General features: G+C 48.1%; 1 protein-coding gene across 3 annotated transcripts in view; it reads right to left on the reverse strand.

Annotated features, from left to right (window-relative positions):
* Positions 1 to 16227, reverse strand: part of CACNA1G (calcium voltage-gated channel subunit alpha1 G) — a 144646-nt gene that overhangs the window by 37686 nt on the left and 90733 nt on the right. For all 3 annotated transcript variants that reach the window (XM_086623852.1, XM_086623853.1, XM_086623851.1), the window contains 4 exons: positions 10505 to 10605; positions 9192 to 9315; positions 6172 to 6240; positions 5132 to 5316 (listed from right to left, as the gene is read on the reverse strand). In XM_086623852.1, coding sequence (XP_086479978.1) covers positions 5132 to 5316; positions 6172 to 6240; positions 9192 to 9315; positions 10505 to 10605 — 479 coding nt within the window. The remainder of the gene's footprint in view (positions 1 to 5131; positions 5317 to 6171; positions 6241 to 9191; positions 9316 to 10504; positions 10606 to 16227) is intronic.

Raw genomic sequence — 16227 nt, forward strand, 5'->3', positions numbered from 1 at the left:
TGATTTCCCTGGCTCAGTCTCTGAAATGGATTCTTCCACAGCTGTCTGCACATCTGTAGTGATTATAGAGTCATAGAATGGTTTGAGTGAGAAGGGACCTTTAAAGGTCATCTAGTTCAACCCTTCTGCAGTGAGCAGGGACACCTTCCACTAGATCACCTTACTTCTGTAGCTCCTTTTTCTCTGGTAGTGCAAAAAATTTCCTAACAGAGGATTAGATTCTATGGGAAGGTTGGGGAAAAATAACGTGGACATCACAACAGAAGCAGGTTGTAAAAAAAAAAAAGAAAGGGTAGAAATTGTATTATACTCTCAAGGACATCACTACAAGGAAAGGACAAGGCTTGTGCGATTTAGAGAAGCCATCTCACTGTGCTGGGCAAGATAAATGAGGTGTTCACCTCCTTTTTTCTCTCACCACCTCTCTCCTGTTTCACCCCAAGTCTGGCTGCACCACCTGAAGCACAGTTGGACTTTTGTGGCCTGGAGAGGATCCAAGTTCTCCTCCTCTCTCCCCCTCCCCAGCTACGGTGGTCCCAGCAGAGATCCCCATAGGCACATCGACACGTCCGACACACGTGGCCTCAGCTGGGACCCCAGCCGAGCCTGCGCCAACCCTCTCCCGCCCCAGACCCAACAGGTAGAGCAAACTGCGGAGATCAATGTGCAGGCACCACGTCTTTCAAAAACTGTTGGCTTTAAACAGTCTTCTGAAAAGCTAAAAACTTATTTCCCTTTTTTCTGGTTAAATATTTACTCAAAATGTCAAGGGTAACTCATCAATTATCATTTTAAGAAAGAAACAGATGGTGGTATTTTTATCCGCTCCTTTACTAGTGGAACACAAAAGGCAGATGCTGCTGTTCCTCACGCTGGGTGTCTCTCCCGTGCAGCTGCTGGGCTACCTGCTTCCGATATCTGTGTTTTCTCGTGCTCAGACCTGCGTTATTTTAGGGAATGAGCGGGGGGGGGGGGGGGGGGGGGGGATGGCTCAGGGAGCAGAAGGCTGCTCAAGGCTGAGATGCCCCAGGGGACGGGGATCTTATGGATCCTCAGATGGTCTAAAGACCTCACCATCCCTCACATATTACCCTCATGCAGTCCTGGGTGAAATGCTGCAACTGCCAAACTACAGATGGGAGACTGAGGCATGGGAGGACTGCAAGCCATGTTCTCAGAAGTACACAGGCACCTCATTTCCAATTATTTCAATGGAAATTAGGTATTTCGGTGCCTTGGGAATCCTGACTTAGGTATTCTGCCCACTGCCACACAGGATGGAACTGAAGTCAGGACTTTTAAATAGAAGGCCTGCGGTCTAACTACTGGAGCATCCTTAAATTTGGGGGAACAAGGAGGAAATTTAGTCTCCAGAGTCTAAAATTGATAATTTTCTCCAACGCTTATTAGGAAAGCCTATTCTAGAAATAATAAAGTGATTTCCCTTGTGAGATACTATTTGGTATCCAGCAGAGAGAGAAAATAGGAGGTTACTCATCTGACTTCGTGAAGTCATGTGCGTTGAGAAAAAAAGGGCTGAGAATCTGCAGCATTTGGCTGCTTTCAGAGTTTTGATCAACCAGGGAATTCCTCAAATGAGAATGCATGAGGGTAAAAGCTGCCACCAGTTTAGCTCTGCACCAGTGCTGTTCTCAGCCCTACAGGGAGAGAAGACTTTGAAAAGGTTTTGAAAAATAATAGTTCTTACTAATGAAAACCTTCAGACCTTGGAGCTGCATCAGACTGATCCAACGTTGAGGCAAGTCCGTGCAAAGACTCTTGCTGCTCTCCCGAGAGTCTGATAACTCTCTAAGAAGTGCCAATGAAATGCTCAGCATTTCCAGATTATTAGTGTCACCTTCAATACGTCAACATACAGCGTCCCTGCACCTCATCAATATTGCCCAAGGTCCTGCTGATATCAGGCTTGCAAACTCGTATTATCTGACCCACCACTCCTGCGATTTATCGCTGAAGGATGCGGCTGATTTGGAGCCCTCTGGGCATGCCAGAGCTGTAGACTCACCGAGGTTGCATTCAGGACAATTCCAGTCTGCATTAGGCATATGACAAATGGGGAAATTAAAATGAGACTTTTTTTTTTTTCAGTGTGAAGAAATGTTAGTCCCTCGAGTTCCTCCTGGTTCTGCTGGTCTCAGCATTCCCAGTGCTGCTGAACCCCTGGTGTGAGACACTCCAAACCTACTGCCAGCCTCACCCCAGCTGGATCACATTTTCTAATGTTGAGCCTGCTAGTCTGATCAGAGCTCTCAGAAGAAGAAGTAGCACTTAGATGAAGTAGCAGATCAACGTTAATGAAGACCTTCCTCCATAGATCAAAAAAGAATTAGCAAAGGTGATAATATGATAAATAGAAGAGTCTATGAAATGACTATTTCATACTGCAATGGTATGAAAAGTGAATAATTTATCCATCTGCTTTGGAAGTCAAAGCCCAGGCTCTGTAGAGAGTGAAACAGCACTGGAGTCCCTCCACATTAATTCTGAATACATTTTCAATTTTGATTTCTCTTGTATCTTAAGCTACAACACTTGATCTCAAAAACAGCAGGTTGAATGAATTAGGAAGGAATGTTATTGTATAAGCAATCCCTCCACTGGCTGAAACATCAGAGGGTCATGGAAACATCTTTAAATGTCACTCCTTTGTGAATATATTTTTGGAATTCTGGTCATAAAGCTGGACTCGAATCCTCACGGATTCAATTTGGAGGTTGATAATCAATCATGCAATCAAACGCCCGTGACTGGCACACAGGCCAGTTGTTTTTTAATGCCCGCGCAAAAGGCACAAGCACGTGTGGGTTTGCGTGCTGCGTAAAGCGACGGGGTTGTTTTCACAGGAGAAAACAAGAGACAGAAAGAGGGAGGTCTTTGGCAAGAAGAACCCCTTCAGACTATCAACCAGGAAAGCCAACGCAGAGATGGTGAGGGCTGTCCCTGCCAGTTGAGTGTGACACGCACAGCCAGGGCTTGGCTTCTCTCCAACAGCGTCCTCCCTGCAGCCCTGTCCCCGAGTGCCCACAGAAAAGGAGGACGGAAGGAGCCAGGTTAACTCCTCTGTGGTGGGATGGAGCATTCACCTTAGCCCCTGATCTGTGCTTTCCTGGAAAGGAAAAACTTTGGCTCAGTCTCCACAGAGGACTTCACCTGGACACGGGGACTGGAGCACGGTGCGCAAAGACCTCAGGTCACCCGTTCCAGCTGTTGTTCCATGTCGATCCAGCTGAACATCCCGGGCAGATCCCCACGCCGCACAGCACAGCCCATGGCAAAGGCAGAGCGGGCAGAGGTGGCTCAGGGCAGCCCAGATGTGCATCGCAGAGGCAGATGGGCTTCCACATGCGGAGATTTATGACTTACTGAAAAGCTCCCAGTCTGATAGCTGCTTTTTCATTTCCTACAAATCTAATTACAGGGAATAGAACTGATTGTGACCATATTTAGGGAACAGGCTTGTTGCTGTCTTTTTACGTTTCCTTTGTAGTAGAAAGCAGGATGCTGGCTGAAAACATTCGCACGCTCTTTTGAGAAAACATATCAAATGCCAACAGGAATGAAAGAGCAATGGAAGAGCCTGATCCTGCACATGCTCCAGATGGCAGATCTTCCTCCAGCCTGCAGTTACCCAGTGGATTATTCTCCATAACCAGACTACTTATGCACATAGGTGACTGCAGAGAAAGTCTCTAGCAAATGAAGACTCAGGTCCTGGCTAGGCAGACCTATAGAGCTACAAAAAAGTACACAGGGCTTTCACTAGGTCAGACAGGTGACTCTAGTAGGGCTCAGCACAACTCACACTTCTAGATCCAATTTAACCACATCACCTCAAAAAAGCAACTTGCATTCCACAGTTCAGAGATGGAAAATCAATTCTAATTTTACCCAGAGCTATCCAGATTATTTTGTAAGTTTTCTTAACATGGGTCAAAAAGCAGGCAAAACAGAAGAGCCGAGCAGATCTAACGAACCAGCAATCTGGCAGAGTCACATAGGAAGACAGTGTAGTGATCTGGTCAGGGAGCTGAACCACACTGATGGTGCTATCTGTCCAGATAAAACTGATTAAAGCAGCTCACATCCTAAAACTCACCAGGCACAACATACACACAGCCCAAGTGAACAGAATGTCTTTCATAGCTGTTGAGAATATTTGAAAGATATACGTATAGGCATGGCCATTGTTATTTAGACTTATTATTCACGCAGGGATAGTAAAACAACATCTTCTGTCAGAAGCAGGGTCCTATTTTTCTGTCCTGAAAGAGAAAATCCTGACTCAAAGCGAACCTTTTATGAAGGAAGCGGCAGTAAGATATGACAGGCGCACAAAGATGCTTTGAGCAGGAAGGTTTATTAGCTGCTGCGGAACAAGAGCAGCAACAATGGTATTAAAGAGGGACTGCATTTAGCATGGAGAGAAACCTTCATGCCTCGGGGTACAGGGCAAAACACATGCCTGTTTGGAAGAGGTTGGTCCTTGGGCAGGTTCTTCAGAGGGGTGCGTGCCCCCTGAGCGTGGGATACTGCCTGCTCTCCGAGATGGGGGACCGAGTGAGCAGGACAATCACTTCCATCTTGTCTGGGCAATTTTTCAAAATAAATGTCTCTGTAAAATTAATGGGGAACTGAGGCCGGGGGGGGAAGCTTCTTTGCATTCCAGGTTAAGCAACAGTTTAGTCTCTGCTTCCTTAAAAATGATCTGTCACCTGCTACTAATTTCCTTCTTTGTTAGGAAAGCCATTGACTGCCTGAAGGAAAGGGGGGGAAGGAAGCTGTTAAGCTGCACTTTACACAGAGCAAATGAGAAGGCAAATAGCAGGGGATGTGTGTTTTAATGAGCGAAAGAGGCATTGATCAGTTTACTGCTGCACTTGGGGCTGGTCCCAAAGCACAGCGAGCGCCCGGAGCTCCATGCAGCTCTGCAGGACCTGCGGACGCTCATTGTCCGCGGAGCAGCAGGAGGCTGGGCACAACACTGGCGACGGACGCCATGCCCTTGTCTCTCGTGCCCCTTCCCTTGCACGAATGCTGCTGCTTGCAGGAGAGGCTCAGCTGCCCCTTTGGCACACACACCCTACTCTCTTTTAGCTCTTCCTCTGCTTACCTTAAGGGCCGCAGTGTCCTCAGCAGTCTCAAAACCCGTAGCATTCCCAGGATTTTCGTGCCGCTGTCTGACACCATCGAGACCAGGATGTCAATGACGGAGATGAGAACCAGCACCCCATCCAGCACGTTCCAGCTGCTTTTCAAGTAGGCTTTCTCCCCAAAACACAAGCCTAGTGCCACCACCTGCTCGGACACCAAGTTGCAACAAATTATGACTATTGCATGCAGTATGTTTCTTCCAGTTAGCAACCTGCTGAGAATGCATTATTTACAGATACAAGTCTGCAAGTCCATTTGCTTCCCAGTATAGAAGCCTAATTAGACGAATCAGCAAAGTGTTATATTGCAAGAATTATAAAAATACCTCTGCAGAAACATCCCAGATTGTCCCTTACAGCTGATGTATTTTTAATGCATCAAAATACTGTTCCTAACATGTTTAGCTCTGGCATAAAATGTTTGATCGCATTTTACTCCTACAGACTGCTGGAGTAAAGGTTCAGAGCAGCTGACCCAAAGCAATCAGTTACAAGCTTTGCAAATAAAGAAACTAGAGAAACTTCCCAAAGAAAGAGCAATTGTTCTGCGAGATGATTATGAATTACACAAGAGAGATTTACAGCAATGGGTTTCTGAGCCTCCTGCCTCAAATCCAGCAAAGTGTTTCAACGTGCTTAAGTCTCTCCCTCCTCAGGAAAGCACAGAGCTGCTTAGGTTGTTGAGGACAATTGGTTGTTGAAGACAATAGGACTTACATGCATGGTTGAAGTTAAGCATGTGCTCAAGAGCTTTGCTGAATAGGGAGGGATTGCTGAATTGAAGCATCCCATTGCTCATATAATGGTGTAAATCAAGAGCAACTTCAGTGAAATTGTTCTGATGTAAAACGTGCTCAGAATAAGGCGTGTTGTGGGTATTTGAATACGATTTGGAAGAGGAACCTTGCTCGTAGCTGGTAGACCGAGGGGGTTTGCCAGTCCGCTGTAATAAAACATCACTAATATAATACAGGCACTCTCATCCTCCAGCTTCATTTACCTTAACTGTCATCTCAGTCAGGAAGATAACTGTAAAGATGTAGTTGGAGAGTGTTAGGAAAATCCGCTCCTGTAAAAAAAGAAAAGGAGAGACGATGTTTTATAGCCTGCTCTCCGCAGCCGTACGTCTCTCTGCGCGTATCTGGGCGGCTGCTAACTGTTCTCCGGCTTCTGTGCCGAAACAAGTCTCGGACTGGTTGCTCGCAAAGAGGGGAAAATCCAAATATTTAGACAAGAGCAGCGCGGGGCACAGCACTGCCCGCGCCCGGGGCTGCCTCAGCACCATGGACAGGGGCAGCCGCCAGCACCTGCCCCCAAATCCCCCCCTCTGCCCCTAAATCCATCCCCCCCCTCTGCCCCCAAATCCCATCTGCCCCCAAACCTCCCCCCCCAGCAGAAACAGGGAGATCTCCCCCCTCGGATTGTGCTTGGCAAACCTCGACCTGCCCCTCACCTGCGGACGTCACCGCACAGTGCAAATACCACCGAGCTCCCAGTTCTCCGAGAAATTAAGTCAATATTAGAGCGGCTGTGCCGCAAGGCAAGCAGCACCCACGGGACGCCGGCACGCAGCTGGCATGAGTTGTCACAGCTCCGCCGAAGCCAGCGAAGCTCTGAGGGGGTTACGCCAGCTCAGACCTGTCCCCAAAAGGTTGATTCACTTGCCCAAAGCCACAGGCTAGACCTGGGCATGAAGCCCAACAGTCTCATCTCCCAGTGCCCTGTGCTACCCACCAGACCGTGCAGTCCTCGCTGCCACCGCTCTGCAATAGCAGCTTCTGATTACAGATGAGGCCATGGACTGGCTCCCTATCTGTAGTTAGCAGAAACCTTTCTTTTTAATGACGATCATTAAATAAATTACACTTTTCCCTAATCCCCAAACAATCTCTGATTGCCTGCACTGAGAAATGGGCAGCAGAAGGCGGAGGCCGGAGGAAAGATGATGCGTGTGCACGTATGAATGTGCGCGTACAATGGAACCAGCCCCGGTTCTGCTAATAGCAATTTGGGATTTATTTCTGCCGCTCCCTATGGACCAGTCCTGTAAGAGATGCAGATCTCTTGCTCAAAATGAGATGCAATTTAAACAAGACAAAACACCTTGGCAACTCTCTCGCTTCCCAGATCATGATTTACTGAAAGTGACTCAGGAACCACAGAGTAGCTTGTTTCCATACTGGGTCCATAATTAATTAGGTCCTAGACCTGCACGGTGATTGTGTGAGCTGTGACAGGAAACATCTCCAGCCACACAAAAGCTGACTGCCGCACAAAAGGCTGCGGTGGAGAGGTGGGCAGCGTGCAGGAGGAGGAGGGTGAGGATCTGCATGTGGGGCTGGAGATAAAACAGCAATAGTGTGGAGGAGAGACCGAGGACATTACATTCCTCTCTGGCAAGCGTGGGGCTATTTTGCAGGATAATTTCCCCGGCCCGTGTCGTGCACCCCGCGCTGGGGAGCGCGCGTTGGCTGGCAACGGCAGCCCCTGTTCCGATAAGCCAGCTGAAACTGGGACAGGGAACGAGAACTCGCTTGAAGCAGCCAGAAAATCCGCAGCTTGGGGAAGGAAAGCACAATTATTTTAAACAACTCAAGCTAAACTAACTCTCTCGGTTTCCAGACGAGAGCTCTGCGGGCGCAGGCAGGGCCTGAGCGCTCCTCCTGGCTCTCCTGCTCCCCAGCCACAGCTCGGCATCCCCCTTCTCCTCTCTGCTGCTCCCAGGCCATGGTCCGGCTCAGCTCTGGCCCTGGGTGACCCATTTCTGTTCCCTTCGTTATAGCCTGATGCTGCTGAATCTCACACCAGTTCCTATCACCTGTCCCTATCTTCCAACGCCGAGGGACACCACAGCTCATCCTTCTCCCCTCACATAGGAGGTAGTGTTTTTTTCGTGCTATAGCTCTTTGCTGTGGACTCCACCAACTCATCCATGTCACCCCATTCCCTTCAGCCCTGTGTAACCATGGTTCCTTATGGAGCCAGCCTTGGTGAACGGTGACTCTCAGAGGACACAGCAAAGGGCTCCAAAGGAGCATGTGGGATTTTTCAAGGGACATTCTCAGGGTGCCCTGTTTGGGAACAGCAGGGTGGTTCCTCCTGCTAGATGGGATGGCAGGGAGACCTGCTCTCTTCTTGTAGCTGTGAGTTGGTGCACCACAACTGCACGATAACCAAAAGAAAAAAAAAAAAAGAATTTAGGGGAGAGACTGCTGGGCAAACTATTACAGTAAGGAGGACTACTAGGGAAAGCTTAAAATAGGCACGGAGCAGCCAAGACTCCAGTTTTAAGGTCTTACATTGAGGATTCACAAAAATGAACAGCCTGACACGCCTACATCAACAAAACAGGATCCTATACGATTGTGATATGAGCAGTCTTTTGCAATACATCAGCAAGAGCCCAGTGTATCTCTCCACCACAATCTCTGCTAAAATAAAAGAGCAATAGGATGATTCTGCCCCTCTGATTGATGGACGTTGGTGCTGGAGGATCTGGTTTGAGAAATCCTTACGTAGTCTATTAAAACAAAACGGTTCGGGGAAATGGCATTGCAGCGCATGTATCGATTTGGCTTTTCTTGTGTCACAACAAAGCTGATACACAAAGGGGAGAGAAGAGTATAAAATGAACAGTTTCCCCCACTCCCTTCACACCACACATACATGCCCGTGGAGAACAGATGGAAGAAACGAACATTGTGCTGAGAGAGGAAAAGTGTTTGAAGGTTTATCAGAGAAGGAAACCGAGACAGATGTCATGCTTATGTCATGTGTTAAAACCTTGACCGTACTTGCAGAAATAGGATATTTGATATATTGCAGGCCATGAGTTCTGCTCTTGTACTTGGAAAGGACACTGGGTAGGGACCAGGAGAGCTGCTGTACCTCAATTAAAGGGTGTTGGCAGCTTCCCATTCAAAAAAGAGAAAGAAAGCATGACCGAGTGCAGAGCAGTGGGGTCCAAGCCACGGGTGTTGGCCCCGTGAAGAGCGCAGAACGTTAACCTCAGAAACTCACAGCGCTGTGAGGCTCGATTTTGGGCCGTTCCATGGCGATGGTAATGCAGTTCAGGAAAATGATCACCAAGACGATATGATCGAACATCTTGTGTGTGATGATTTTATTGCACATCAGACGGAATCTGTTGAGAAAGAAGAAAACAAAAAGAAAAAGGAGGACGCACAGACTAGCTATTAGTGCTCAACTGGTTGGAGAGAAATCCAGCAGCTTAACGCATGGCAGGGGAACCGAGCGCTCCGTTTGCAAAGCAGATGAGCTACAATCTCCCAATCCCCTCCCTGGCAGAGCCGCACGCTGCAGGCAGATCGGGGTATGAACAGGGAAGGACCCAAACGACAGAACTGGGCCACAGATTTCAAGCCCTGGTAATGTTCATCGAGGTCTCTGGGTCACTACAAACAGAGCAGTGGCTTCCACAACTCAGACATGCAGCGAGGTTTGGGTCCAAGCCCCTACCTGGTCCATAGCACTCAGGTTTAGCTTAAATAAAGGAAGAAATACTCCCAGCAAGTCCATAAGGGTTGAGCGCACATGGAACAAAGGGATAGAAGCTATTTATTGCGACAGATGGCTGTACACTGACCCAGGGTTTATAATACCGTATTACATTTCCCAAAGTCTGTTTCTGAAAATCCCTCTAATCTTTGTATGAATGAACTCGAACACCACGCAGGGCCCAGCAGCTCAAACATGGGAAACCCTCATTGGGCGCGGGTGCATGGCCAGAGGAACACACAGGAGAGCACGGAGCCCCGATGGCCCTGACACAGCTGGGCTGCGGGAAAAGCAGAGCTGGGGGCCTGTGGGTAAGGAGAGGTTGTTTTTTGGGGGTTGTTGGGAGAAGGAGGAAGGGAAGGAAGAGGACAGAGAAGTCCAGGCAGGTTTAGGAGGTCAAGGAGCATCCTTTGCTGTGTTTTAAGTGTGCACTGGAGGCAAATTCAGATTTATCTGATTAACACAGCACCCGTCTCCTTGCTTCAAATTCCTCACTCTCTGTCAAGTGAAAAACTTGCAGAGCATTGGCATCGCTGACGAAGCAAATGATGGACTTGATAAAGCTGTAGCCATGCCTTGGGCTCTGGGTCTCTCCTGGACACTCCTATGTCAGGGCCATGCCCGTGACAGCATGGCTCTCTGCAGCCAGTGGCCGTTTGCCGTGAGACCCCAATGCAGCACTGGAGCAGGGGAAGGTCTGGGAGTTTTGTGGATGACATATAGAGACCCATCTGGGATAGACAGGCAGAGCGAGCCATCGTAACGAGAGCACCGGTGCCCATCATGCTGTCGCCGCTTGAGCACAGCTGCCTTACCTGGAGTGAGGGGCGAAGATGTAGATGGACCAGGAGTCCCTCTCCTTGCAGCAGGTGGGGAGCCGTGCCTGCACCCAGGCCTTCATGCGGTCCCTTTTGCTCTAGGAGGAAAGCAGGCAGAAGAAGCGTACCGGGAGGAGAACACAGAGAGAATCGTTAAAACAATAAACCCCCCAAAACTTCCAAGCGAAGAACTCGAGGCAATTTTTCACTGAACGTATATCTCCAAGTGCTCAGTAAAGCTGGAATAAAATGGCCTCCCCAAAAAAAGACCCTGTTGGGCAGGGAACAGAGCTCTGGCAGCCAGGCAAGGGCTGTGCTGGCCCTGCAAGCTCATGGGTTCAGTCTGGCTTCTTTCTCCGCACGGCAGCTGCATCTGGCACACAGTTAGCCAAGAGGACCAACATGGTAAATAAAACCCTTGCCCAGAGGACTGATAACCTGTCCTGATCAAACTCCGTTCCTCCAGACACTCATCAGCTGCTTGCTGGAATCTTCTAAGGGGTTTTTGAGTATTTTTGTTGGGTTTTTCTGGTTTGGAGTTTTTTAAAGAATATCTAACATTTATGTCAGAGGTTATAAAGGCAGCAGAAGGAGGGATTCCTGCTGCTTGCTGGGCCAAGCCCTATGTCTGTGCCCCACTGGAAAGCTCGAGAAATCATTCAGGACCTGAGTTTTGGTCCAGGAACGCAACGGCAAGCATCTGCCTCTCATTCAGCATGAACAGATTAGATGGGAGATTATAAAGCCAGAAGGGAACATTGTGGCCAGCCTGACCTCCTGCATGAACACAGGCCATCCGACTCCCGAAAATTAATTCCTACTTGAAACCACGGCGCATCCTCAGTCACACATACTTATGTTTTAGATTGTCTGCAAGGTTGTTTGAGGCCAGGAGGGCAGATTGTAAAAGCCTTGGCCAACAGGTCAACCAAAAACATGAAAAATTTGATGCTGAGGGGAAGCCTCGTCTCGGCTGCAACAGCCTCTGGATTAGGTTTTATCACTTTCTCATCCATAGGTCTCCAAGGGGAGGTCAGGATCTTTAATCCAATTGACATTGCAGTACCAGCATCTTGAGCACGGACAACCAGCAGAAGCTGGGCGAACACCTCGCTCACCACGCTGGGGCTTTCCCAGCCCTTCCAAATCGAAGCACCAGAAGATAAACCCACAGACCGGTGTGTGCAATGACACCGGAGTGCTTTGCGTCTACAGACAAATAAAAACGAATCCTCACTCTGTCATTACCCTTATTTCCCTGCTACCACCTGGGCTTGGGTGGGCACATACACGGGAACGTGGCTACACGGGCTCTGCCAAGATATCTTCTGCAGATGTTCAGAGCCGTGAGGATGCAGAGGGGTGCAAAGCACAGCGCAGGAATCACCACTCGCACCCCGGGAGCACCCAGACCTCGGGGCTGAGGCACTTTTATTTATTTCACTCTAGAAACAGGGAGAGAAGATTCGTTTGGAGCCAAACCGTTAGCAAATGGAGGTACTCTGAACTGTAAAAATGGGATTTGTTAGGGTAATTGAGGGGAATGGAAGAAGTGCTTTCTGTTCCTGCACACGCTCAGCCAGCGGTCTCATTAGCGATGGGTAATAGCTAGCGTAGTGTCCGTTTTAATGAAAGCACTCGGTGACAACCTCAACCTTTCCGAAAACAAAAACCACCTTGTGAAAATAACAAGAAAAGTTTGAACAACAACAAAAACATACAACTTTCTACCCCTCTCCTTCAGCCGTCTGACCTGACCTTCCCTCCCCTCCTACACGGACACATGTCACGCCACAGCACACCAGTGGGGTTTGCCCATGTCTTGCTGTTTTCACATCCCTTTTCCAACTCCAGGAAAAGCGTCAGAACTGCTCCTTTCTCTCCAAACTGTATTTAATAGAGCGTGCATCCTCGGGGTCGTGTTAGCCCTTCGAGCAGCCTAGTTAGTTTAATTATCCGTAGATTTAACAAAGGTAAATAAATGGATAAAAATCAGGTGTCTGCTCAAAGTTGCGGTGAGAACAGTGATCGCTACTCCAGCCCCTGGACATGGAGTAATAGCTGCGACTCGGTCCAGTTCATTTTGCAAGCTGGAATGTTTCCAGAAGTATCTATTATTCAAAGCAGTTCTGGTATTTATCATGGGGATTTGTAGTGAATGGTAATGCGTCACCAGCACAGAATGCTTCTTTATACTCCTTTTGTCCAATTTTAATGCCAAAGATATTTCAGGGTTTGGCTAATTGTTGCAGCTTGCAGATCATGGGCTAAATCAGATAACAAAGGCAAAAAGGGATCTTCATCATGTCTCTCTATTCGGTGTGTTAGAGTAAGGGCGAGCACCATGGCTCGGTCGGGTCTGCAGCCCGGCGGCTCTGTATGGGGCCAAATCCATCCACAGAAATCCAAAGTCAAAGGAATGACTCCGGATTTCCACCAGTGGAACAGTGCAGTTCAGTTAATTTGAGCCAAATGTAAGATATTTGCGAAATAAAACCCGAGCGTTGCCAGCCTGAGCCCCACCAAGCGCTCCCTCCGCGAGGTCCAGCCGCGCGTCGGCTGCTCACAATCGGGCTGATTGCTGCTCAAGCCTGCATTATGTTCAAAGCCATGGATCAATTATGTGCTTTAAATCATATCTATTTGTTCCTAAAACACACCTGGACAGGATGAATAAAGACGAAGGGGGAGAAGAAAACTACTCTTTAATTCAGTCGCCAGTGACTTGGACAAAATCTCTCTGGCTAAGCCCACCTGAGCCCCCCCCTCAGGATGCGGGCAGGGGCCGGGGCACGGTGTGATGCTCCTTGCTCACGGGCAGCTTTTCTTATTATTTTTTCAGAACTTTCAGATATTAACGTGCTTCTGAGGGCAGGATGAAAGGCAGTTGGCTTTAAAAGATGACTGATGCACCGCTCGGAGTCAGGGAGAGGCTTAGATTTATAAAAGATTTATTATAAGGATGGTGGGGGAAACTGCTGAAAAACACTCTACAAGCAGCAACGGACCTCCAGGCAAGCTGGAAGCTGCACAGAGGCACTCGGGACTGGATTATTTAATTTAAATATGCAGCGGGGGCAGGTCGAGAGGGGCTGGGGAGAGGCTGGACCGCGTGCCACGGCAAAAAAAGTGCAATAGGCAACAGGGAAAGGAGCTGCAATTGCAACGAAGATCTTTATCCCCTGGAGGAGGGGACACATTTGGTTGCAGGTTCAATATTTCCCTCACTTTCTGCTCTGAGCACTCACCAATTTGGGTAGAAAAGTACCCAAAAGCATTCAAAATCCAGCATACGGGAAAAATGAAGACCTCAGAGCAGATCCCTGACTTCGGTCACCGGCGCGTGATCCCAACCAGGCAGCAGATCGCTCTGCCTGCGGTCACTCCTCGGCTGTGTTCATGCAAGGAAGAACAGATGTTGGTCCTCGGATTTTATGCTTCTGGGGAGAAGAGCTATCAGGGAACTGATTCTGGCCTCTCAGAGGGAGGTAAATTCAGAATAAACTCATCGAAGGCAGCGGAGAGGCACTAACATAACGGGAGCCTGGGAGACCCAAACGAAGCCTTTGCACATCCTTTTATTTCTGCGCAGACGCAATCAAAACCAGGCAGCAAGGAGAGCTTGTGAAGCTTTGTTGCAGAAGGGCATATTTAGGATTACTTTGATCCGAGTAACTGTTGAGTTTTCTTCTTTGGTTGGTGGGGGAGCTTTGAATTATTTCCTTTTTTTTTTTCCATTTAAAAAATAACGACCTTTTTTTCTGACTTTGTCAAGGCTAATTTAGGGGCAAAGCATCCCCTCAAACGTCAGGAGGGAATCACAAAGGGAAGCTCCGCAACCTGGGGACTCATTTCACTAATCTAAGCAATATTTTTCGATCCGTCTGGTTTAGCGATTTGCAGTGAATACATATTTCGGAGCACAGCACAAGGCATCAGTCAGCCGTGGATGTTCCAGCTGTGGCTGTATCATGGACTGGGACATGATTTAATTACCTTGTTTTGCCTTTTCTTTCCCTTTCCCTTTTTCCCTTTCCCCAAAAAGGCACTTTTTGTGGAGGCCTACAAGGAAGCTGGAGAGGGACTTTTTACAAGGGTGTGTAGTGATAGGACACGGGGCAATGGCTTTAAACTGAAAGAGGGGAGACCTCGATTAGATCAAAGGAAGAAATTTTTTACACTGAGGGTGGTGAGGCAATGGAACAGGTTGTCCAGAGAAGCTGTGGATGCCCCATCCCTGGAAGCGTTCAAGGCCAGGTTGAATAAGGCTTTGAGCAACCTGATCTAGGGGAAGGTGCCCCTGTCCATGGCAGGGGGTTGGAACTAGATGGAACTAGATGATCTTTAAGGTCCCTTCCAACTCAGACCATTCTATGATTTGCTTCTGACCACTCCATGGAAGAAGGCTGGAAGACCTTTGATCCAACCCTACGTGGCCACACCTTGGCATGCAGAAGATAACATTTGGTTTACGCTAAAACCAGCTGCTGTAATAAAGATTAAAAATATGATTCTTATTCAAAGGTCTGTCATCGGCGCTGACCGGAGGTGCAGGGCTGGGTGGGATGGGAGGGACATGTCCCATCACACGATGTCTCGCACAAGGGAGGCTACTGGCTTCTGATCTGGCAGGGGGAAAGGAAGGGACCTGCGAGATGTTTGGACCAGGTGAGCTGGAAAAAGCAGCAGATGATGGAGGATGAAAAAAAAAATCCCTATCTAGTGATAAAGAGCATGGTTTCTTGATTACTTTTAACAGTGCTTTTTTCAAAAATAATTACTGCTCCTTTTCTTAAAAAATTCAATTTACTTTATGGAGGTTAAAAACCAAGTTAAGACGAACAGAAAAAATCCCAGGCTGGGGATCCATGCTGGAAATGTAATGGGATAATGGCTTTTTTTAAAGGCAATTCACAGCTGAGTGACTCCATTCTGCCAGCACTGACTCTCTTTCTCCTCCTGTTCCTTCTCTGGAGTCACCACTGTCTTTGACATCCCTTCACATGCTCCAAATTCCATTTTCATTCAACAAACTCAGTAAAATATGGTAAACTCATATCCACGAGCTCCAGCATTCCTGTTCTCAGTACCTGCCCGTTTACCATCACGTGGCCCTACCCAAAACCCCTCTGCTTTGCCAGACAGAAACAGAGTTACCCCCTGGGGATGACACATCAGACCACCGCGGTTTTAAGCCTGAGATTGAGGTAAAGTGAAACAAAGAAGTAACCTGGGAAGGGCAGAAAACACCCTAAAAAGGTGCTTTAATGCCAAAACTGTCCCAAGGACATCCTGACGTGACAGTCCCCGTGAGCATTCTGCTGCCCAGCTCAAGCCCCTCACCGCCAGCCACGCCAAACGCCGTGGAAAAGCAGCCAAATTCCTTTTATTCCCTTAAGATACAAACATTCAGGTGGAAAAAGAGCCAGAGACCTTTGTCCCTGCCCTGTGCTTGCAGCCCTTTTAGCTAATATTTCCTAAAAAGTGCTTTTGGGCCCATGAAAGAGAGAAATTTATTGGACTACTGTCTCTTCATATTGAAATTAATGCAGAGCCTTTGAAATTACCACCGTCTCTACAGGACTGATGCCTTCATGGGAATGGGGGGACAAACCCTGCCCTTTCCTTGCCTGTTGACGTCAACAGAAATTGTCTGCTGCTGTGTGTGGGGGCAGAAAGCTGAATAACAGTTGGAGAATGGGGAAAGTTACTTGGTTTTT

The sequence above is a fragment of the Tauraco erythrolophus genome, chromosome 20, assembly GCF_009769465.1.
Source record: "Tauraco erythrolophus isolate bTauEry1 chromosome 20, bTauEry1.pri, whole genome shotgun sequence".
Lineage (NCBI taxonomy): Eukaryota > Metazoa > Chordata > Aves > Musophagiformes > Musophagidae > Tauraco > Tauraco erythrolophus.